We start from the raw sequence: 23101 nt of genomic DNA on the forward strand, positions 1-23101 counted from the left end.
TTTAGGGTGAAAAAAAATTAACGCCCAAGTCCTTCATAATTATTAAGGACTCTCCTCATTAAGTAAACAATTGCATAACTCTATAACTATTATTTTCGCGTCTATTGAATGGAAGACCATCTTCTAAATTGTTTCTGTAGCGATGCATGTGTTTTTATTGTGCTGGAACGCCTTACTAATTATCAAGGACTTGGGCCTCAATTAAGTTCACCCTAAATGCGCCGACAACTTATAAAAGAGTTCTAAAACTGACATTTCAAGTATTGAGAAACATTTTCGGATATCCCGAGTGGCAATTTCATCACGATTTTATAAACTTTTGTACACTTCGAGTCATCAAAACTTAAAGATTTCAATAGAAATGCGGATATCCTGGAGGGGCCACCATATTCGACAGTGGTAAATATTCTCTAAACTGTATGGGAATGACTTATGCGTAAAATATACGACTCTAGGAGACAGTACGCTTCCAAAAATGAACTTGTTGACAGAAAAAAGCAAGCTTTGTTTGGCATTACACCTGATTATTTAAAGAATCCTTGCCAAAGCAGGATATACGCGTGTATACTTAATCAGGAGGGATATACTCTCACTGAATATTACTGAAAGTACTTCGTTTTCAATATAGAGTAAATATGCATCGATATTTTAATACAATCTATCTGCATTCGCAAGTTTTATAGGGGGGTTCTATTCAAATGAGCCAAATTTTTTACTCCAATTTTTGACTTTATTTTGTTTTTCTCGTATAATTTTTATATAAATTGGATTTGAATGCAAATGAATGACTAAGTTTACTCCAAACACATGAAGCAAAATATAATAAAAGTTAAAAACTTCATATCTTGTATAATTCGGAAAAAAATCGAGGTTGAATACAATTTTGCAGGGGGGTTCTATTCAAGTGAGCGGCAGTGTATATATATATATATATATATATATATATTTATTTATTTATTTATTTATTTATTTTTGTGATCAGGGCAACGAGACCTACCTGTGGTAAAAATTTCAAAAAAAAAAAATCGGGCGTGCGCGTGTAAACCCGTCTTAAGCCATAACATATCGTGTAAAGCACCCATAAGCGGGGTACACACCATCCGTTTAACCTGTCAATTTTTGGGAAATACCATTACTCTTATGTTACACGCTGAAACTTTCATACGAAACTTTCCCATTATTTCGGCGTTCTTAGGTCGAGTTCCCCATTACAGTAATTTCATAAAATTACTTTTGTATGGAACTCGATCTATGAACGCCAAAATAATGGGAAAGTTTCGTATGAAAGTTTTAGCGTGTAACATAAGAGTTACTGTCAAACTGTACAACAACATCAAAACATGTTGGGTATGGGTGTGTGATGAACCGAACAGACCTATTGTGGGAAGGAAAGGCAAAAGTCGACTTTTCGAATTTTGTCTATAACCTAAAGTAGTCTAACATAAAAGTCGATTAATCGAAAGTCGACTTGGGTATCCCTAGCAGACTAGCAGAAAGAAGAAATCACTTCAGTAATTGAGAAAATTTACGAGAAAACTTTTATGGAGAAAAATATTTTATTGAACATTTAACAAGAAATTTAACGAAATTTTTAGTTTTCATAAACAAAAATCAATCTAGAGGTAATATATAATAAAAGACAACAAAATATAAACAATACAATTGCAATATTGAAAAAAATTGTGGTTATGTTAGTGGTAAATGTCAGTGATTTGCAAAGCCTCTCAAAAACCCCAGAAGAGTAAGAAAAACAGTGAAAAAGTGTAAAGTAATGGCAAAATATTAAGTTTTTAACAATAAACTGAAGAAAGATTGTTAAATTTCTTCAAAATTTGTCCAAATAGTTGCCAAAAAAACAAAAGGAAAATGTGTGAAAATTATTGAGAAATCATGGAAGACACATAATAACCCTTGAAGAGTGAAAGAGAACAGTTCAAAAAATCAGTGGTTTAATAACATTCGACATGAGATGAAAAGAGTGGGCAATACATATTAAGGTTAAAACAAAAGTCAGCAAGAAAAAATAACAAGCTAAAATTTCTTAACATTATTTTAATTTTATTGCTTGCTGGTGTGTCTGTCTGGTTGTTGTTTGGGGAAACAAAAATAAATTGTGCAAAATACATAACAAATAATGTGTGTTCGGGTTGCAATCAAACTCTTTAACAAAAAGGATTTAAGATAACGCAATAAATAAAGTTTACTTGGCCATGTGTGTGTTGTAATTATACACATATTTTTTGGTATGTAAATTGTTACATTTGATATTTTAGAAAATAACTTCCTGTTTTCAATTTCGATGTGAAACTTTAAACTCGAGGTGTGTATGTGTGTGCGATTATCCGAAAGACTTCAATTATTATAATGAAGGAGGAAACTTAAAACTTTCACAAAAATATTATAAATAAATTTGCAATTTAAAATTTATCATCATCGTCATTGCTGTAATTTCTACCTATTGTGTGTTGTTTTGTATTCTACTTCATTGTCAACATATGTTTTAAAACTTCTTCCTGCTTGGTTTGCTGCATACATAACTGTTTTTTTTTTTTTGGGTCTTCTTTTGCTGCGCTTTGGAGTTTGATCCACTTAACTCACCAGAAAAAAAGCTTGGTTTATGGAGGTACTACTTCTTATCACTGCTTCTTGCCTCGTTATTCCCATTGTCCATTGTGTTGTCGTTGGTTATGTGTGTTAAGCTCTTTGTGTGTATGTGCGTCGTTTTCTGTTACCCACACTCCAAAAAAAGAAACTGATAAATAACCTTCACTTTTGTATTTTATTTTTTGGAGTTTATTTACTTCTCTCGATATACATACCTATATCACTTAATTGTTTTGTTTGATCTTAATGGAAATATAAGTACGTGCGTACGTGATAATAAGTATTGTTTATTTTTTGTACAAAAACAAAAGACAACATTGACCACCGTTGTGTGTTTTTGTGTAGATATTTTACCAATAACAGCATACAAATTTATGCTTTCATAAACTGGAAACTTTTGCAACATCCAGGTTATGTTAACATATCTCAGTCCTATATTTAAAGTAAATAATATGGCGAGAAAGGATTTTCGGAATACGTTAGGTTTAATACAGCTATGAACAAAGCAGTACTCTAGCGCCGATTCTATTTTACCCCAAAGATATGTGTCCTGTATTGGAATTCTGTATTTATTTTTTTGTTACCCACAAAAGTCTGTAGAAATGTAATTGGAAAAGTATGTGTAACCACAGAATAAGTCCAAGAAGATTGTGCCATGTGTGCATCATCAAGTTAGGCAAGACAGTTGTAAACCGACTGATGAATAATAAGGCAGCAGCCAATGGGTTTCTCCTAAACACTAGCATATGATTCTATTAGTCGTTCGAAAAATTTTAACTGCCGCTGAACTAAGTCTAGTTAAAAAAAAAAAAAAAAAAAAAAAAAAAAAAAAAAAAAAAAAACAAAGAACTCGGAATTGCAATGGCGAAAACAAAGAAGTCGTCATGACGAAACGAAAATCCTTGGATTTTCACAAAATACTGATATGTTTGCTTATAGTTCCTTTTCCGAACCACTGCAGAAAAATATGAAAATGTTACCTCAGCATTTATGCATATATACACTTTCATACGGGCAAAATGTGCCTCATCGAAATAATGGTTTGAGACCCCAAGTATGTTTGGACGAAATACGTTTCAGACAATTTGGAGTCGATTTAGCAGTGTCCGTCTGTCTGTCTGGCTGGTGCGCACGATAACTCTCAAACGGATGAATAGATTTGGTCCAAAATTTGGCTTTTGCAATACCTATTTAGTTTATGTTCGAAGATGGGTTATATCGGTCCACACCTTCCGGTACCTCCCCCACAAAAGTTCGAAAATGTGCGGAAAATTTGTGCGCACGATAACTCTTGAATGGAGTAACCGATTCGGTCCATACTTTGCACATCGTGAAATTTCTACCAAATTTGGATGACGTTCCAATATAGACTCAATCGGTCCACGCATTCGGGTACCTCCCACACAAAATTTCGGAAAAGTTCAGCTTAGGGCCTGCTCTCGAATCGTTTTGATTTTTGTTGTAGCAACTTATATTCATTGCCCCCCCCCCCCCCCCCCCATACGACGGTACAAATTTCATCAGGGGCAAGTCCATACTTCCTGAGAAAATAGCCTGAAAAGTGCAAAAAAAACTTTAAGACCTGCTCTCGGATCACTTTGATTTTTGTTGAAGCAACTTGCATTCGCTGCCTCAATTACGACAGTAAAAGTTTTTTCAAGGGCAAGTCCATACTTCTTGAGAAAAAAAGCCCGAAAGTTGTAAAAAAAAAACACTATGGCACCATATGTAGTGACTGGAGAGCTCGAACCGAATACTGCATTCGTCCACACTTTGGATATCGTAATATTTCTTCGAATATTAGATGAAATTCGAAGGTGGAAGGAGTGGACCTTCCGATACCTCCCCCACAATAGTTCGAGAATATTCGCTAAAATGGTACTCTAAATATTGTCGAAACTATGTTAAAAAAAAACTATCTATCGATATCCCCGCAAATGTTTGCTCTTTAATCCTATCCATATTAAAATAATAATAAAAAATAAAACCCCCCCTAAATACGTAAGTTTTTTTGGAAAAAAAAGTATTTCAATCCACACAGGCTGGGGGTATATCTCTGTCGGCAATGTCGACTGATACCTTTTTACTTGTTCATACCGATTCCAACGATGTATTACTTTTGTTCCCCGAAAATTCCCTTGGATACTTGGAAAGAGTTCACGATTTAAAAACAAGTGTTGTTCGCGTGGTCGAAATGTACTCCTGTCCATAGAAGAAAGTCATAAACCACTGGCCGAAGGCCGTCTATTAAAATAAAACTTATGATTTCAAGGGATTTTTCTGCGAAGGTTCGTTAAAGGAAATTTGTTCCGAACTGAGTCGTAGAACAAATTAATCGAACTTAATATGTAGATCTAAGAAGACGCGTCAAGACACCGGCAGAGAAGATGCATAATCGTTTCTTTTTTGTTGTCCTCCAACTTGATTGCAATGACCGGTAATGACCCGTACATAAATTCTGATCTCTGGCTTGCTGAGTCAGTCTAGGGATCCATAAAATATACTTAGTTGAGTTGGTCGAGACAGAGCGGTATGTCCCGGAATGCCGGCTCCGGAGTCTTCTGATCATCATATATCCGCAGGACGCATACATTTTCAAAACCTGTCTTCATTTGTGAAAAGTGCACACTTTCAGCTCTCCAATGCCACTTTCTGTGGAATATTCTAAAATATATATCCTTCAAAATGATTTTCTCAAAATCGTTTTTACCCACTGTTATAAATCTCTTATATATGAGAGAATGTGTCTTTGGTCCCGGGCCACACTAGAGTAACTTCAATGTAATTTTGACATGAAACTTTGCATTTTTTGGGAAAAATGCATAATTTCAAGAAACTGGTGTACACGGTTTCATGTGTTCTGCAATTTTGCTTTGTTGCAATATTCGTATGAAACAAACAGACCGTTTTATTTTACATTTTCTTTTACTTTCATGTTAAAATTTCAGTGAAATTACTCTTAGTGTGGCCCGGGACTTGCTAAATGTGTTAGTGGTTTTTCAAAATCGATTTTGTCACCGTCTCATCCACCATATGACTATGAGATGCAACGGATGCCGTGAATTGGGTACATTTCAGGAATTGTTCAGACCTGGCCTTCCTTGAGGGAGTTTAGCTGCTTCGTGCTGCGACAACCTGATCCCCAGTGAGACTTCGTCGTCATCATCGGATTATGAAACTCCCCCGCAATCTTCCCAACAGCAGTACCCGCCGCAGTCTTTAACACCGCGTATTGGTTTTCCAGTTCCTGACAATATGATATTATTGCAGTTTAACTGCAATGGTCTTCGTAGCAAGATCAATGAAATCGTGACTTTTATGAGTCGATGAATAATGGCGATTCCGGAAACGAAGCAGAACAACACCTGCAGTCTTCAGAGTTGTGATGTATGCAACGTTCTTCGCTTAGATCGTACGAAAAGTCTGGCCGATACAGAACTTTCCCGCTTGAACTCGACGGCAAAGTGTGGAACCGCCGAGACAGAACAATTAAATGTGTATATCGCTATATCGCTATATCGTTTAATAGCTATGTTATGCGTTATTCGCCTGACATCAGGCCACTATTGGAAGGTGATAATCAGCTTTGGTCCTACGAGATTTCAATGTGCATCATGAGTTATGGCAGTCAGCCCTAGGGAATGACCAGAGGGGTATAGCGCTGTCTGAGCAAATATATAGCTTAACATTTTTCAACAGGATTAGAAGAGACTGCCATAGTTTGCCTGACATATACCTGGTCACCTGGTCTGACGAATGACGCGAATTGGCAACCCATCAGATCTCCCTATCCTTATCTCCATTAATAGACCACCCGACTACATAAAATTTAAACGCCGTACATTCCTTAACCATGGGAAAGCCAATTGACAAGGATTCAGAGAATTTATCAACCAACACTTCGGAGAACTGCACAATCCCTCTGATGTTCGTGTAGCAGAGAGGAATTTCTGGTTGAATACCTGAAATGTGATCTAATTTCCCAGCAGAGGCGGCTGAATTAGCAATTGAGCGTAATGAGCTTCACCATTTGACCCATAGTGACACCAGAGTCAGAGAATTGACAATGAGAGTCAATAGGTTAGTCGGTGAACATGAGCGGAAAAAGTGACTAGAGCATCTAAAGTGCTGCAACATTGGAACCTGTGGTAGTAAATGCTGGTTAATGGGTAAGGCGTTATCGAACCCTTGTTTAAAGGATGATCGCACATCTGTCATGTTTAACGGACAGAACCGAAGATGTGCGCGAGCTATTTTAGCCGACAATTTATTGAGCAACCCCATAGAGACCTGCCGAAAAGATGTGTTTTACGTCATTTGCGATCTCTTCCAGCCGAGGAGGAACCACCACAATTTACAATGGGTGATGTTGAAGATGACTTGACGGAATTTCAATGGTGATGCTAAAACAGCTGGATGAACCAGGAGTCGAGTATTTGAGCAAGGTCCTCAACCTATCGTTAGCCACCCTAATAGTTCCCGAAGCCTGGAAAATGTGCAGGGTGGTCCCTTTGATGAAACTTGGCAAGAATGTCAGCAAAGGTGAATCGTACAGGGCCGATCTCACTACTGTCGCTGAAGATCGTGGGATCGATTCCCCGGCCAGGCAAACACCAAAATTTTCAACTTTGGCAAAATACCTCACAGTAATGTTGGCGACATTTTCTGAGTATTTTAGCCATGTACAACTTCTCTACAAGTAGTGTCTTAGGACACGCCGTTCGGTCTCGGCGATAAACTGTAGGTCCCATATCATTGAGCTAATATGAATCGGTGTGCACTCATTGATATGAGAGAAGTCTCCCTTGTCCGTATGGGATGTTTGTGGAACAATTATAAGTGTTGAACTGGGAGGCTGTGATCGACCAAAGGTTATCCACTCTCTGTCACGCACCAACATAGTGCACTCGAAACTCATAGTGCATCTCTAGACTGAGTGACACATATTTGGTAGCGATCTCCTACCAAAGTAATGGTGAGATCCCCTAAAACCGGGGTGTAATGCGACCTCGTGCCCATCGGTATTTCCAAGGTTTGCAGTTAGGGTACCAAATGTATTAGAACGGAGCCTCGCTTGATACCTGGGCACCTCAGCAAGTATTTCAGTCCTAGTCATGGTAGTGGAGGGCTATGCCATGATTGTCCTCATCTCCCCCATTAACTCCTTTTTCTCATCGATACAAATTTTTAAAAACTCTAAACCCCCCAATTCCAATTCACCCTCGGTATCGACCAAAGCAATGAACCCGGACAATGATGTACCTCGTGCTAGTACGACCCAATCCCTGGGCGGGGACGACAACAATACGCTCGACGTAGTAAGTGACGCCATCAACCAGCAGAGCAGGGAGTTGCTCGATCTCCAAAGGGATAGTGAGACCCTCCGACTCAGTCAGGAGAGCCCCCACAATAAGTCGTACCCTTCAATTTTTTTTATTCCCCTTAAACATCTTCATTTATTATCTTCTGGTCCAACTTGAAATTTTGAACCACTTCGTAACAACTTGCTGAGCCCATTATTAGGCAAAGTCAATATTAATATAAAAATGTCCTTCTCGAAATTCTTTTCAGATTACAATTTACCTCTTTCGTATTAGGTACCTATGATATTTAACAATTTGTTTCTTCTCTTATATTCTTCCAGATATAACATTTTTTCTCCAAACAACCAAGGATCCAAGAAACTTAATTTTCTTTTGCAATTTATAATAGCATTGATCGCAAAGGTTTTTTATTATAAAATCTACAAAAATACGGACCATTAGAACACTGAAAAGATCACGGCCACAAACACCTCCACAAAAAGAAGCAAAGGGTAAAAAGGAGGAGGATAATCACATTAATCCCTTGCAACAATTAACGACATTATCGTCGACAACGTCGTCTTCTTCATCGTTATTACCAACACAGTCAACATCAACTCAGTTGTCGTCGCACTATAGGCCGTCGAAGCTTGAACAAATTCAACCATTAACATCATTAACCACATCAATAGCTGCTAATTCGTGTCCACGTAAAATGCAACGTCCAAGTTCCCATGGAACTTCTGCACAGAAACACACAAATTTGGATGAAATATGGACCGATTTGGAACAGGGCATAAAACAAGTATTCCAACAAGAACAATCCCTGACAAAGGAACGTTATATGCAATTGTATACCTATGTCTATAATTATTGTACCAGTGTTAATACCGTTCAGAATAACAATAATCGCACGAACAAATTGGGTGGCGCCCAATTGGTGGGCAAGAAACTCTATGAACGTCTAAAGGATTTCCTTAAAGATTATCTGGCCGATTTACTTACGAATTTTAAGGCCATCAAGGGTGAAGAGGTCCTCTTGGATCATTATACCAAACAATGGGTTCTGTATCAGTTCTCCAGCACCGTTTTAAATGGCATTTGTTCATATTTAAATAGACACTGGGTAAAGCGGGAATATGAAGAGGGACAAAAGGGTATATATGAGATTTATCGTTTGGCATTGGTCACATGGAAGGAACAACTGTTTAAGGTTCTCAATGAACCTGTCACCAATGCTGTCCTCAAGTCAATTGATGAGGAGCGTCGTGGAAAGACCATAAAACGTTCACTGGTACGTGATGTCATCAACTGCTACGTGGAATTGGGTTTTGATGAAGAGGAAGATGTGGATAACAAGGATACGAAAAAGCAAAAGCTATCCGTGTATCGTGACCACTTCGAAAAGAAATTCCTGGCAGAAACAGCAGCATTCTACAAACATGAATCTGAGGCATTTTTGAGCAGCAACACTGTATCGGAATACATGAAACATGTGGAGAAACGTTTGGATGAGGAACGTAAAAGGGTCAACAGTGCCGACTTTAATTCAGTATTAACATCATACTTGCATGTCAGTACTCTGGATAAGTTGGTGGAAACATGTGAAGTGGTAAGTTGTATAAAATCCGTACAATGTAAATTTTTCATGCAAATCTCATTTTCACTCTCTTTGATAGGTCCTTATTGAAAAACACTTGGATATATTCCGTTCCGAATTCCAAAATCTTTTAAATGCCGACAAGAATGCCGATCTTAAACGTATGTACACATTGGTCGCCCGTACTCCACGCAATCTCAACGAATTGAAGACCATTCTGGAGGAACACATTCTGCAACAGGGATCTCAGGCCATTGAAAAATGTGGCAACACAGAAGCCGCCAATGATCCCAAGATCTATGTCCAAACCATACTGGAGGTACACAAAAAATATAATGCCCTCGTTTTGACTGCCTTCAACAATGACAATGGTTTTGTGGCTGCCCTGGACAAGGCCTGCGGCAAGTTTATCAACTCAAATGTGGTTACCCAAGCTAGTAGCGCCAGCAAATCGCCTGAATTACTTGCCAAATATTGCGATATTCTTTTGAAAAAGTCATCCAAAAACCCCGAAGAAAAAGAACTGGAAGATAATCTCAATCAAGTGATGGTCGTTTTCAAATACATCGAAGACAAGGATGTCTTCCAGAAATTCTACTCCAAAATGTTGGCTAAACGTTTGGTCAATCACACTTCGGCATCCGATGATGCTGAGGCTGTTATGATTTCGAAATTGAAACAAACTTGTGGCTATGAATACACAATTAAGTTGCAACGCATGTTCCAGGACATTGGTCTATCCAAAGATCTAAATAACAATTTCAAACAATATCTACAAACATCTTGTATTCCCATGGAAATAGATTTTAGCATTGAAGTCTTATCCTCAGGTTCATGGCCATTCAACCAGAGCAGTAGTTTCTCACTGCCCACGGAATTGGAAAAGGCAGTGCAACATTTCAATACATTCTATGCTGCACGTCACTCGGGTCGTAAATTAAATTGGCTGTATCACATGTGCAAAGGTGAATTGGTGACGAATTGTTTCCGCAACAAATACACACTGCAGGCCAGTACGTTCCAAATGGCTGTTCTATTGCAATTCAATGATCAGACGCGTTATACCATAAAACAGTTGTTGGATAATACACAAATACAATTGGAGAATTTAGTGCAGGTAAGATTGTAGTACATAAGTACAGTGAATGACTCCTATTGATAGTGGCGCAGAATAATAAATTGCTTCCTGTGAGGTACATTTGTATTAGGCTCCAAGAATAATTTAGATACGTTTTCAGCTCTCTTAACAAGAAGTTTACAACAAACTCAATGTTGATTTTCGCAGCGCCACAATTCGCGGCAGGCTGCTGTTTCAACGACATTGCTTTCACACTCTTTGATGTCAGAGGACCGGCAAACTATTCATCTTTTTCGTAGACTATTCCCCCCTTACCAATTCTCTCATCCAATGCTTTCCGCCTAAGATGTTAGGATTGTCGGATTTATCCGTCGATAACAAGTGCAATCCAATGGAACATGTCAGTACAGCATCCTTTCCGTAGGTTTGTGGTTAAGTATCTTTACTGGAGTTAGAGACATGGATTGTGGTTTCTCCTCTTCCGTCAATACTAAATTATCCCAAATGTCGTCAGAAAGAGTATATAAAGCACCCTAACTGTCTATAGAAGTACCCTTTCCTTCAGAAAAGGTCTGTAGAGGCACCCGCTCTTTCAGAAAAGGTCTGAAGAAGCACCCTTTCCTTCAGATAAGGTCTGGAGAAGCACCCTTTCTTTCAGAAAAGGTCTGTAGTGGCACCCTTTCTTTCAGAAAAGTTCTGAAGAAGCACCCTTTCTTTCAGAAAAGGTCTGAAGTGGCATTCTTTCTTGCAGAAAAGCTCTGAAGTGGCACCCTTCCTTTCAGAAAAGGTCTGTAGTGGCACCCTTTCTTTCAGAAAAGGTCTGAAGAAGCACCCTTTCTTTCAGAAAAGGTCTGAAGAAGCACCCTTTCTTTCAGAAAAGGTCTGAAGAAGCACCATTTCTTTCAGAAAAGGTCTGAAGAAGCACCCTTTCTTTCAGAAAAGGTCTGAAGAAGCACCCTTTCTTTCAGAAAAGGTCTGAAGAAGCACCCTTTCTTTCAGAAAAGGTCTGAAGAAACACCCTTTCTTTCAGAAAATGTCTGAAGAAGTACCCTTTCTTTCAGAAAAAGTCTATAGAAGCACCATTTCTTTCAGAAAAGGTCTGAAGAAGCACCATTTCTTTCGGAAAAGGTCTGAAGAAGCACCCTTTCTCCGAAAGGGTCTTGAGAAGCAATCTTTCTTTGCGAAAGGGTCTAGAGAAGCACCCTTTCTTTGGGAAAGGGTCTAGAGAAACACGTTTTTTAAGAAAGGGTCTAGAGAAGCATCCTTTTGTTTCCGAAAGGGTCTAGAGAAACACCCTTTTGTGTCCGAAAGGGTCTAGAGGAGCACCCTTTATTTCAGAAAGGGTCTAGAGGAGCACCCTTTATTTCAGAAAGGGTCTAGAGTAGCACCCATTCTCTTCGAAAGGGCCTAGAGAAGCACCCTTTATTTCAGAAAGGGTCTAGAGAAGCACCCTTTATTTCAGAAAGGGTCTAGAGAAGCACCCTTTATTCCAGAAAGGGTCTAGAGAAGCACCCTTTATTTCAGAAAGGGTCTAGAGTAGCACCCATTCTCTTCGAAAGGGTCTAGAGAAGCACCCTTTATTTCAGAAAGGGTCTAGAGTAGCACCCATTCTCTTTGAAAGGGCCTAGAGAAGCACCCTTTATTTCAGAAAGGGTCTAGAGTAGCACCCATTCTCTTCGAAAGGGTCTAGAGAAGCACCCTTTATTTCAGAAAGAGTCTGGAGAACCACGTTTTTTAAGAAAGGTCTAGAGAAGCACGCTCTCTTTCAGAAAGCTTCTATAAATGTAACCTTTCTTACAGAAAGGGTCTATAGAAGTAACCTTTCAGAAATGGTCTATATAAGAAACCTTTTAGAAAAGAACTATAGAAGCATCCTTTCTTTCAGAAAGGGTCTGCAGAAGCACCGTTTTAGAAAGGGACTATAAAAGCACCATTTCTTTTAGAAAGAGTCTAAAGAAGCAACCTTTCATAAAGGGTCTAGAGTAACACCCGTTCTCTCCGAAAGTGTCTAGAGTAGCACCCCTTCTCTCCGAAAGGGTCTAGAGAATCACCCTTAATTTCAGAAAGTGTGTAGGGAAGCACCCTTTATTCCAGAAAGGGTCTAGAGAAGCACCCTTTTTTCAGAAAGGATCTAGAGAAGAACCCTTTATTTCAGAAAGGGTTTGGAGAAGCACGCTTTATTTCAGAAAGGGTCAAGAGAAGCACACTTTCTTTCAGAATGGGTCTATAGAAGCACACTATCTTTCAGAATGGGACTATAAAAGCACCTTTCTTTCAGAAAGCTTCTATAAATGTAACCTTTCTTACAGAAAGGGTCTATAGAAGCAACCTTTCAGAAAGGGTCTATAGCATAGCATACTTTCTTTCAGAAAGGGTCAGCATAAGCAACATTTCAGAAAGTGTATATAGAAGCATCCTTTCTTTCAGAAGGAGTCTATAAAAGCATCCCTTCTTTTAGAAAGGTCTATGGAAGCACCCTTTCCTTCAAAAGGTCCAGAGAAACACCCTCTCTTTCCGAAAGAGACTTTAGAAGGACCCTGTCTTTCAGAAAGGGTCTTTAGAAGCACATTTTCTTTCAAATTTGCAAATAAGTTTCCCCCTTTTTTTCTGGGAGTCACTCACAATATTAGGAACTTAAATCACAAATTTTGCTAAATCGTAAAATCCGCTGCTCTCCATTTCAGGTTTTACAAATTTTACTCAAGGCAAAACTCCTAACCTGTACCGATGATGAAAATTCCCTGACACCCAACTCTACTGTGGAATTGTATGCCGATTATAAGAATAAGAAATTACGCATTAACATCAATCAACCTTTGAAGACTGAACTTAAGGTCGAACAAGAGGCCGTACATAAACATATTGAGGAGGATCGTAAATTGTTGATTCAGGCCGCCATTGTGCGCATTATGAAAATGCGAAGAAAGCTCAATCACACACAGCTCATTACCGAGGTAATCAATCAATTGTCATCGCGTTTCAAGCCCAAGGTGCCGGTTATCAAGAAATGCATAGACATTCTAATAGAGAAAGAATATTTGGAACGAATGGAGGGACAAAAGGACACCTACAGTTATTTGGCGTAAATTACAAACATAAGAGGAAGAAAACAACACAAAAAAAGAAGCATAAAGAAAAGCAACGATGTGTATCTGTCTGTAATTTGTTGTGTATGTGTGTGTGTGAGTATGCATGTCGTTGTTGTCATGCAAATGAAAGATAGAAAAAAACTACTGGTGAAGAAAGTTGAAGATATTCTCATTTGATTTCTATCAACAGATTTTTTGAATATGTACTTTCTTCCTCCGCTCATGTTTTTCTATAACCTGGCCCCCCAAACCCAGAAAGGATTAACTTTCTCACATCTGCTATAACTTTTTCAGCCCTATTCTGAACATTCCCATGGGAACTGTTTCCCATGGGAGCGAAATTTCCCATTCCCACGTTTTCCATATTCTAAACGACGTGGGAAGAGCAAACCATGGGAGCTGAAATTACGAAATTAGTTGCACCAAATTATTATAGCATACTTTTGGGAGCTGTAATTTTGTTTTGTAATACAAAATGCCTATTTGCATTGAATTCGCGGTTTTTGAATTAGATTAGCAAAAGCACAACTCACTTTATTCAACAACCGTGCATTGATTTATGGATTTTTTAAGTGAATGGAGTCAACTATGTGTGATGTTGTTCTAATAAGCACATTTTCTTCAGAATGTGCGAATTGGTGTAAGCATTTTTTTAATTAATAGGCAAACATAATTTTTGTGTATAAAGTAATAGGAACTTTTTAAAATTGTAACGAATTTAAAAGTTGTATGTTGGTACGGAGTAATTTTAGTTAGGGGTTTAACGAGTATATCGCTAGTTTTACTTATTCCTAATGATCGCTAGAACTCGTATTTTGCATATTTTAAAAAAATTCAAAAAGATAAATTCGGATATTTTTCTCGATTATTACATATTTTTGCGTGTTATTACATATCGCCACCATAAATTTCCGAAGACGTATCTAAAAAAAAAATAATAATAAATAAATAAAATACTTTTTTGATTGAATCTAAAACTAAAAACACGTGCCCTTGAAAAATTTCAAGCTTCTACGTTCAAAAATAACGATCCTATTCAAGAAAAGGCATTTCGGAAATGGAAAAGCATTGCAATAATTTGGCATATATGTATGTACGTTTGTGTGATCGTTGTCGTGTCGTTGAGGAGACTAACACGTTTACAATAGAACGTTAGTCGTCTGATTTAAAAAACCCGAAGGTTATATTACGAAAATGAATAAAAGTTGTAAAGATTGTATATATTATGCTATTTTCCAATATATTTTAATAATTATTGCCAAAAATTCTTTTGAAATTGATTTGTTTTTACTTGCTGTGCTGCGTTAACAGAATCAACCATGACTCTTTTTCTCGTATTTCAATACATATGGTCTGTTCCAGAACTGCAAAAACCTACTAATTTGTACTACTTTTTTGTTTTGTTCGATAACATAAAGGAAAATTTTTTATTGGTGTAAAACAGTTAGATTCTTGCAGGTTTTTGTATCATATAAGAATATGCAAAATCCGAAGTCTACTAATGACATATTTTACAGTACATTTTTATGCTTTTATTAAGCAAACACATGGCGATTATAAATATTTGCAATAATTTTGTCGTGTAGATGTCTTAAAATATGAAATTTCATAAAATATGAAATTTTTTTTCAAACTCCCACACTGTTTGCTGGGAGATTTTTCCCACAAAAAGACACAAAATTCTCCCACAATTCAAGATAGAGAATGTATACTTTTTTCCCATGGGAACAAATTCCCAATTCGAACTTCATTCAGAATGAGGGGAGATGGGAAATAACTCCCACAAAATTTTGTTCAGAATACGAAAATGTGGGAATGGGAAAAAAATCCCAACTCCCATGCGTTCAGAATAGGGCTGTTTATGTTCATGATCTTCAAACAATTTAATATTATTAGTTTTATTCATAACGTCTCTTTTTGCACCGCCCCTCATCAATTTTATTCCTATTTTTTTACTTCATGCTTTCCCTATTCCTCTCTACCTCCCACCTTTTTTAGCGTATCATAAATTGAAAATATTATTATTTAAAAAAATAAATTGTTTTATTTGTTTATAAGAATTTTTTCATCAAATCGATATCTAAAATTTATAATTTTGCTTGTTTTCTAAATAACAAGAGATTTGTTTTCTTTCTTTTTCTGTTTTAAAAACTCATAATTTATGTTGTTGTTGTAAATTCGCATCCATTAAAATGTAGTTAAAAACTGCTAGGTTTGACATCAACTAACCATGGCATTGACAATGGGATAAACGAAATTCCTCAAAGATAAAGAAATGTTAAACATTGAAGGAGAAGAAGAGGTCTCTTCTGCAATTTATTAAAATATTAGAAAATTTTCAATTTAACTCTTTTTACTTTAATTGAGTTTTGATGAACAAAATATAATTGAACTATTCGAATAATGGCTTTGAAAATTCGTGATTATTACAGCAATTTAGTTTGGACAGCAAGTGTCATTATGTCACCTTTATGTGTTTGCGTTGCATACCACCTTATTCTACTTTTCGCCCCATCCATCCCATCACAAAATCCTCCAAAATTTTCTTTGCCGCCCAAATATCCACCACCACCCACCCACCAACCATCATTATGCAAAAGAAAATAGATGAAAACTAAAGTTTTCTTAAAAAATTACGAAATACAAAATTTTGCTCTTAGCTTTAATAAAACAAAATAAAAAAGTGAAAACAAACAGATGTAAGCTTCATATTTTTTCTTGTAATATTTAAGGATAATTTAAATAAAAATAAAACAAAAAACAAATTCTAACTTTAAATTCTGTATTATTTCATATATTTTTCTGTTTTATTATTTGTCGCACCCCATAACAACAACATTAAAAATGAATTGTAGATGGGAAAATTAAGAAAAAGAGAAATGGCCAGCCAGCAACTCATTCAAGAGAGACCATAATTCATAAACATAGAATGTGTATGTGTTTTAAATATAAACTAAGATATGGAAATATAAACAAAATAAAAGTATACAAACTATATAAACCATCTACTGTTTTCATTTTTATATACGAGGATTCCTGTGAAATTGTGGTTTAGGTTGTGGTTTTGTAGCCACTTAGAATCAGTAATCCTCACTTACTGAAGTCTTGGTTCTCGTGGTTCTTCCAAAAACTCTACGCATACCATCCTTATTATAGTACGTACATGTTTTCAAAAATTCCGTACATTATTCTCTGTTTGGTTCCAATTACTGACAAGGCCACTTAACATGAATGTATGAGCAATATAACATTTCTTCTTCCGGTTTTTGCGTTAAAACGATGCGTAATGTTGCAGTTACTTTTTTGTTAAATCCCAAATGGCATTTTGGGTATAACGCTTCCAAATATTTAGGCGTTGGAAGATTAAATTGCTGCAGTTTCCGCAATAAATTGTAATTACTATCGATGCTAACAGCTGAATCATCAACACTTTCAACTCGTTTTCATTATACGGCTGATTTGGGGGTCGATTATTGATAGCAATTATCATTGAGTGGAGTTGTCAGTTGTCAAAATTACTTTGTGTATGGCAACCTTCAACTGAAGTTGCAAATCTCATGCTCTGTTCCAGAATCAAGAAGAATCTACTAATTTTTACTATTTTTTCCGATAACATAAAGGAAAAAATGTTATCGTAGTAAAAAATAGTAGCTTCTTGCAGGTTCTGGAACATAGCATCAGTTGACGAATTATTTTCAGTTGCAGTGAATATTTTCGAAGAAACAAGAAGTAAAATTGAAAGGAAAAAACATTTTCTTAACAATTGATTATTTGAATGATTAATTAATTTTGTGTATCAAAAATATGGCGAAAATAACAACAAAACAACAGTTTGAAATATTAATTGATAAATTGAGTTCAAATCCAATGTGCACATGGGTTCCATCTATACAGCCGACAACACCAGGTTATTTCGTTTTTGAATAAAAATTATTTTTATTAATTTTCTCGTTTAGAGTTAAGCTTGATGATGGGAAATTTTTTACAAGTGAAAAAGGAAAGCCAAAGACTCGAACCCACACAGTCACCAAATTACGTTACCTGGTTTCGGTGTTGGCTTAAGCGGCTCTTCAGACTCATCGACTGTCGAATGGCATGTTTTCAAGGACGTGGGTTCAAATCCCAGCAGGGCTTAGTTTAATACTCTTACTGTTACCTCAAACAAAACATAATTATTGATATCCTATAAATTGGTGTCTTTTGAACCATGAACCAAATTTCACCAGTTTCCGTTAATATCGACCAAAACAGCGCATTTATAAGACATTTTTTCCTCTACCACGTAAAATTATGAGGTCCTCAGGATGTTAAAAATCAAGCCTCCAGTGTTCGACGGCTCTACCTCTTTAAATGTGTTCAAATTACAGTTCGAGACATTGGCTGCTAGAGATTCTTGGAACGACAACGACAAGGCGGTATCACTCCTTATGGCATTGAAGGGTGATGCTGCTGACGTATTACAGAGTATTCCCGCCGCTTCTAGGAACAACTATGGAGATATAATGGCTGCTCTTGAACGTAAGTACGGTAGTGAACACAAGCAAGAGATCTACCGAATGGAACTGAGGGGAAGAGTCCAGAAGCCAAATGAGACCTTACAAGACTTTGCGGCTGATATAGAGCGATTGGCGCAGCTGGCATATCCAGGAGAGACACATCCATTGGTGGACCGCATAAAGATTGAAACATTTGCAAGTGGTATTCGTGATCCAGAGATAAAATTTGCGACGTATGCGGCACCGATAGGAACATTTGCAGAAACCGTGTCATTTGCCCTGGCCCAAGAAACCGCGAGGATGCTGGTGAAACCTAAAGCTTACAACGTGAGGAGGCTGCAAGTTGAGGACAACAATTCCCAGACCGTTGTCGACCTGCTGAAGGATGCACTGATGCGTGTGAAACGAGGGGCTGCTAGAACGAAAAAGACTTGTTATAATTGTCGGAAAATTGGACACATGGCCCAAGAATGCAGATTGCAACAAGCAAGGCCCAGATCAGCCTCATCACCTTCAAAAAGTGACGACCAACCGGTGGCCAAGAATCTGGAAAGAGAGACATCAGGTGAATCAAATAAAGTGAATTCCGTCAATCACGAGACGCCGCTGGCAGAGGATGAAAATGATGGTCCCACAATCTCTATAGCCATAGTCCAGCAGAGGAATCACAACTTAACGGTTAAAGGCTTCGTCAATGGTGTATTGCGTACCTTGACATTGGACACCGGTGCAACAAAGTCCATTATTAGACCGGATTTGGTAAAAGGGAAGGTATTGCCATTAAATGGAGTCAAATTGCGGACGGCCACAGGCGAGACTACAACGGTGCATGGAAAGGCCTACCAAAGGCTAAGTATGGGTAGGAAATCGGTAAATTTCGATTTTATAGTGGCCGATATTGTGGACGAAGTTATACTTGGTGTAGACTTCATGATTGCCTTCGATATCAACCTGGACGTAAAGCACCGTGTGATGACATGGTCCAATGTGGAAATACCGATAAGTGTGGGCTACAACGAGAAAAGCAAACATCGCCCTAAGGCAGAATCCGGCGAGATCGCTGTCGATGTCCGTACGCTGAAGGTGGAAGCCGTCGACAAATGGCCCGCAGGAAAGTGGAAAAATCTCGCAACGAGGAGGAAAAAGCGAAGATGTACGTCGAGGAAAGGTCCATCGAAAAACGGCCGTACGACAAGGAAGGACAAGTCCGAGGAAGACCAGGTGGCACTTAGGAGGGTGACCACAAAGAAAGAAGGTATAGCGTCACGATTCCTGGAGAGAAAGCAACGTCGTCCAGTAGAGCAAAAGTCCAAAGCTGACGCAGTAGAGGTTACATCTAAATTAGTTGCCACCACTATAGAACGAGAACTGCGTCTAGTCAAGAGGAACAGGCTTAAGCGGGAGGCAGTGTTACCAATGCCCATACCACAGAGAGGGAACTGTGCCTATTCGGGACGAACAGGCTTAAGCGGGAGGCAATGTTACGAATGTAACTGATAGGTTTAAGTTAATTTAGTTTAATTTCCGTTAATTTAAAAATTTGAATTGTAACGTAACGTTTTATTACGCAGTTATTTTATTTAAGCAACAACAACTACCATGTACAACTCTCTTCATCATTCTAGTCGTTACATTACCTTTTGTTAATGTTCTTTTGTTTGTTTTGCCAAAATCATGTAATTATCGTTTAGTTTGTTACTTCTTTTCTTGCATTTATTTGTTGTTGTTATTACGTCATTGATCATCCCCCATGTATGTGAGTCTGGTTGTTCGCTTAGTGCGAATGTGCGTCTGTGTGTTCGTTGTACATATTCGAGGAGGAGGACTCTCGAACAGGGAGACTTTGGGATATAAATATACAGGGGAACTGGCAATGACGAGTGAGTTGAGTTTAAAGCGTTGAACTGAACAGATCGGTTAAAGAATAGCTGCGTGCTAACTAGAGACTTGCTGTGTGCTTAGTAATTAAAGTCGGTTCTGAATAAGTGTAATAAAGTATTGTAGAAACGTAATCTAAAACGACCCCTGTTTTATTTGGTACAAATCGTATCGGGGAATAAAACAACGTCTACACGGACATTAGTTAAATCTAATTCCGTAACATTATGTACAATAATTTACGGATAGCTCTATCTGTTAGTTTCTTCATAACTTTTCCTGTGATTAAATCGTATCCTGGTGCTTTTTTGGGCGACAGGTCTTTGTTTATTAAGTTCTTCAACTCTCCAAGTGTGACTTTTTCTATAGTGTGTGAGTCAATCTTGGGTAAATTATTTGCATTTTCATTTTGTGTTTGTCTAGTTGGTTCCCTGAAGGCTCTCTCGTAATAATCTGCGAAAAGCTCTGCTTTGTCGCTGTCAGTTCTGATCCAATGACCTTGTGCACTTTTAATTGGCGGTATTTTCGGCTTTACATGATTCATGTGCTTAGTTGCTTTCCAAAGACTATAATTTGATTCCTTGGAAGTTGATAGACTGCTTAAGTAATCAGTCATATGACTGTTTTCTATCTCTCTCATTAGCGTTTTTAGTTCCGTGGTCAATTTATTAAGGTACTTCCAACTTTCAGCGGTTCTGTTTTTTTGCCACGTTTTCCTTGCTCTACGTTTTATAGATATTAAATCTCTTACATCTTTAGGATAATGTTTGGAACTTAATAAATGGGGTTTATTTACTGGTGTGCTTTCCCAGCAGGCCTATTGGATAGCTTCATTGAGTTTATCCAATTCATCTTCTATTTCGTACGATGTTTTTAGAGGAACGTTGAGCGAAATTTTTTTATCCAGCAGAAACTTGAATAAGTTCCAGTTAGTTTTGTTTGTTGCCAGTGCTGCTATGGTAGGTTTCTCAAGGATCTTGTCATCATGAGAGGAGAGTGGTCCGATGACAAACCTACGTAGTTTTCAATATTTATGTGCGATGTTGGTATATTTTTAACTATGAAAAAGTCAATGAGATCTGGAATTAGTTCTGGGTTTGATGGCCAATATGTAGGCTCATTTCCTGATATGACGTGGCACGAGTGTCGTTTTATAGACTATATAATTCATAACCCTTGGGGCTTGTAAGTCTGGAACCCCACAGTTTATTTTTGGCATTGAAGTCGCCACCTGGTATAAAATTATTTTCTAGAATTTTAATGATTTTAAAATATTCTGCTTCTTTTATGGAATGTCTTGGTGGAGAGTTTAGGGATGCAATTTTGAATGTACTATTGGATTTAAAACTTACATTCACCGAAGCGATTTGAAAGATTTCTGTCTCTATTTTAATATCTTCTTGGTGTTGTAGAGTATCTTTTATAATTACTGCTGAGCCTCCTCGAGCTTTTTGTGATGAATGAACAGAACTATAGGTTTTATATCCTTTTATATTAGCGAAAGATGAAGAAGTGAAATGACTCTCTGAGATTAAAAGGATATCAATTTTTACTGTATGGAGAAAGATCTCAATTTCGTGTATATGATTTAACAAACCATTACAGTTCCAGGTTCCAATACGAAGAAATGGCATTTTATTACATTTGATTCAATTTTCAAGGATTTTCAGATTTAGCTCATTTTGCATGTCTAATCTCTGATTAGAAATGGCATTTTATTACATTTGATTCAATTTTTCAAGGATTTTCAGATTTAGCTCATTTTGCATGTCTAATCTCTGAATTATCCCTTGAAGACTTCTTAATAATTCTAGAAATATATTTTGCTGTTGATTACTTGAAACTGTTGCATATGTTTCTCGCTGAATCTGAACGGAACTCTTTGGTGTTCGGCATTTTCTTTAATTTGAATTTTGTTTCTTTGGATTATTATTTTTTGGAGTATTCACAATGACATTAGTATATGATGATTTCGTTCGGGATTTTCCCCCGATTTTTTGGAGCTCTTTGGCGACTTCACAACCCCTGTAATTAGCTGGATGATTACCAAAGCAATTTGTACATGACTCGGATGACTTAACTGACTAGCTTATTTTCTCCACATTGGCTAGTATATTGCGATAGCGAATTTTCGAACTAGCAAATGGTTTTACGAAGTTGTAGAACATATGCATTACATCGAATGCGCATGACATTCGGTCACCTGGTGGGTACTGCCTCAAAATCTTCACCTCCAATTATAGTAGACAATAACTGTTACTGTACTGAATAGGCATCACATCCCGTTAGTGCTACTTTTGCATTTATATTTGTTACCACATTGTATATTGTGCTCAACATTTGTATAATTTCGGCCACTTTATAATTTTTCACGTAATTAACTTACTTACTTAGCTGGCCCATTACAGAACATTTGTTCTATAGGCCGAACTAAGAAGAGATCTCCATTCCTCTCTATTTGTTGCTTTGCACACTGGAATACCGCGCCTTGTCATCTCATCATCCACTTGTTTGCGCCATCTATTCCTTGGCCTGCCAATTCTGCGTGCACCGCCATGTGGCATGTATTCATACGCCTTTTTAGCGGGTTCATCATCGCTCATTCTTATGATATGGCCTAGCCAACGCAATCGCTGCATCTCGATACGTTTAACAATATTGATGTCGTTGTATAGCAGATACAGCTCGTGGTTCATGCGACGTCGATATTCACCGTCAACGCAGATTGGTCCGTAGATCTTTCAAAGAATTTTTCTCTCAAACACACCAAGCACTGCCATGTCTGCTTGCGCAAGTACCCAGGCTTCGGAGCCATACATCAGCACGGGTAGTATCAGTGTTTTGTAGAGCGTTATTTTTGTTTGACGAGATGTGGCTTTGTTTTTAAACTGCTTACTTAATCCAAAGTAGCATCTGTTGGCCAATACAATTCTTCTTTTTATTTCACAACTGATATCGTTTGTTGTGTTTACGGAGGTGCCGAGGTAGACGAAGTCTTTTACTACATCAATATTATAGGAACCAACTTCCACAGTCGGTCCGAGCTCAATGGA

At 37.6% G+C, this 23101-nt stretch overlaps 1 protein-coding gene across 2 annotated transcripts; it reads left to right on the top strand.

The window, feature by feature from the left end:
- Positions 1 to 1448: 1448 nt before the first annotated feature.
- Positions 1449 to 16675, top strand: Cul1 (cullin 1). Of its 2 annotated transcripts, none has more exons than XM_073990833.1 (4): positions 1449 to 1622; positions 8249 to 9519; positions 9587 to 10624; positions 13270 to 16675. In XM_073990833.1, exons 2-4 carry the CDS (start codon positions 8623 to 8625, stop codon positions 13669 to 13671), a joined length of 2337 nt encoding a protein of 778 aa, XP_073846934.1. In that variant the 5' UTR covers positions 1449 to 1622; positions 8249 to 8622; the 3' UTR covers positions 13672 to 16675. The 2 variants fall into 2 exon arrangements, with proteins under 2 accessions (XP_073846934.1, XP_073846935.1); XM_073990834.1 differs by having other exon boundaries at positions 1492 to 2243.
- The last annotated feature ends 6426 nt before the right edge of the window (positions 16676 to 23101 follow it).

The sequence above is a fragment of the Musca autumnalis genome, unplaced genomic scaffold (assembly GCF_047663935.1).
Source record: "Musca autumnalis isolate F117 unplaced genomic scaffold, ASM4766393v1 scaffold_5, whole genome shotgun sequence".
Taxonomy (NCBI): domain Eukaryota; kingdom Metazoa; phylum Arthropoda; class Insecta; order Diptera; family Muscidae; genus Musca; species Musca autumnalis.

Bases quoted from the DNA above. Each gene is read 5' to 3' on its own strand.
- Cul1 (XM_073990833.1), top strand. From the start codon at position 8,623: ATGCAACGTCCAAGTTCCCATGGAACTTCTGCACAGAAACACACAAAT. The intron at 9,520-9,586 runs GTAAGTTGTATA...TCTCTTTGATAG, and splicing joins TGGTGGAAACATGTGAAGTG to GTCCTTATTGAAAAACACTT. The intron at 10,625-13,269 runs GTAAGATTGTAG...TCTCCATTTCAG, and splicing joins AATTGGAGAATTTAGTGCAG to GTTTTACAAATTTTACTCAA.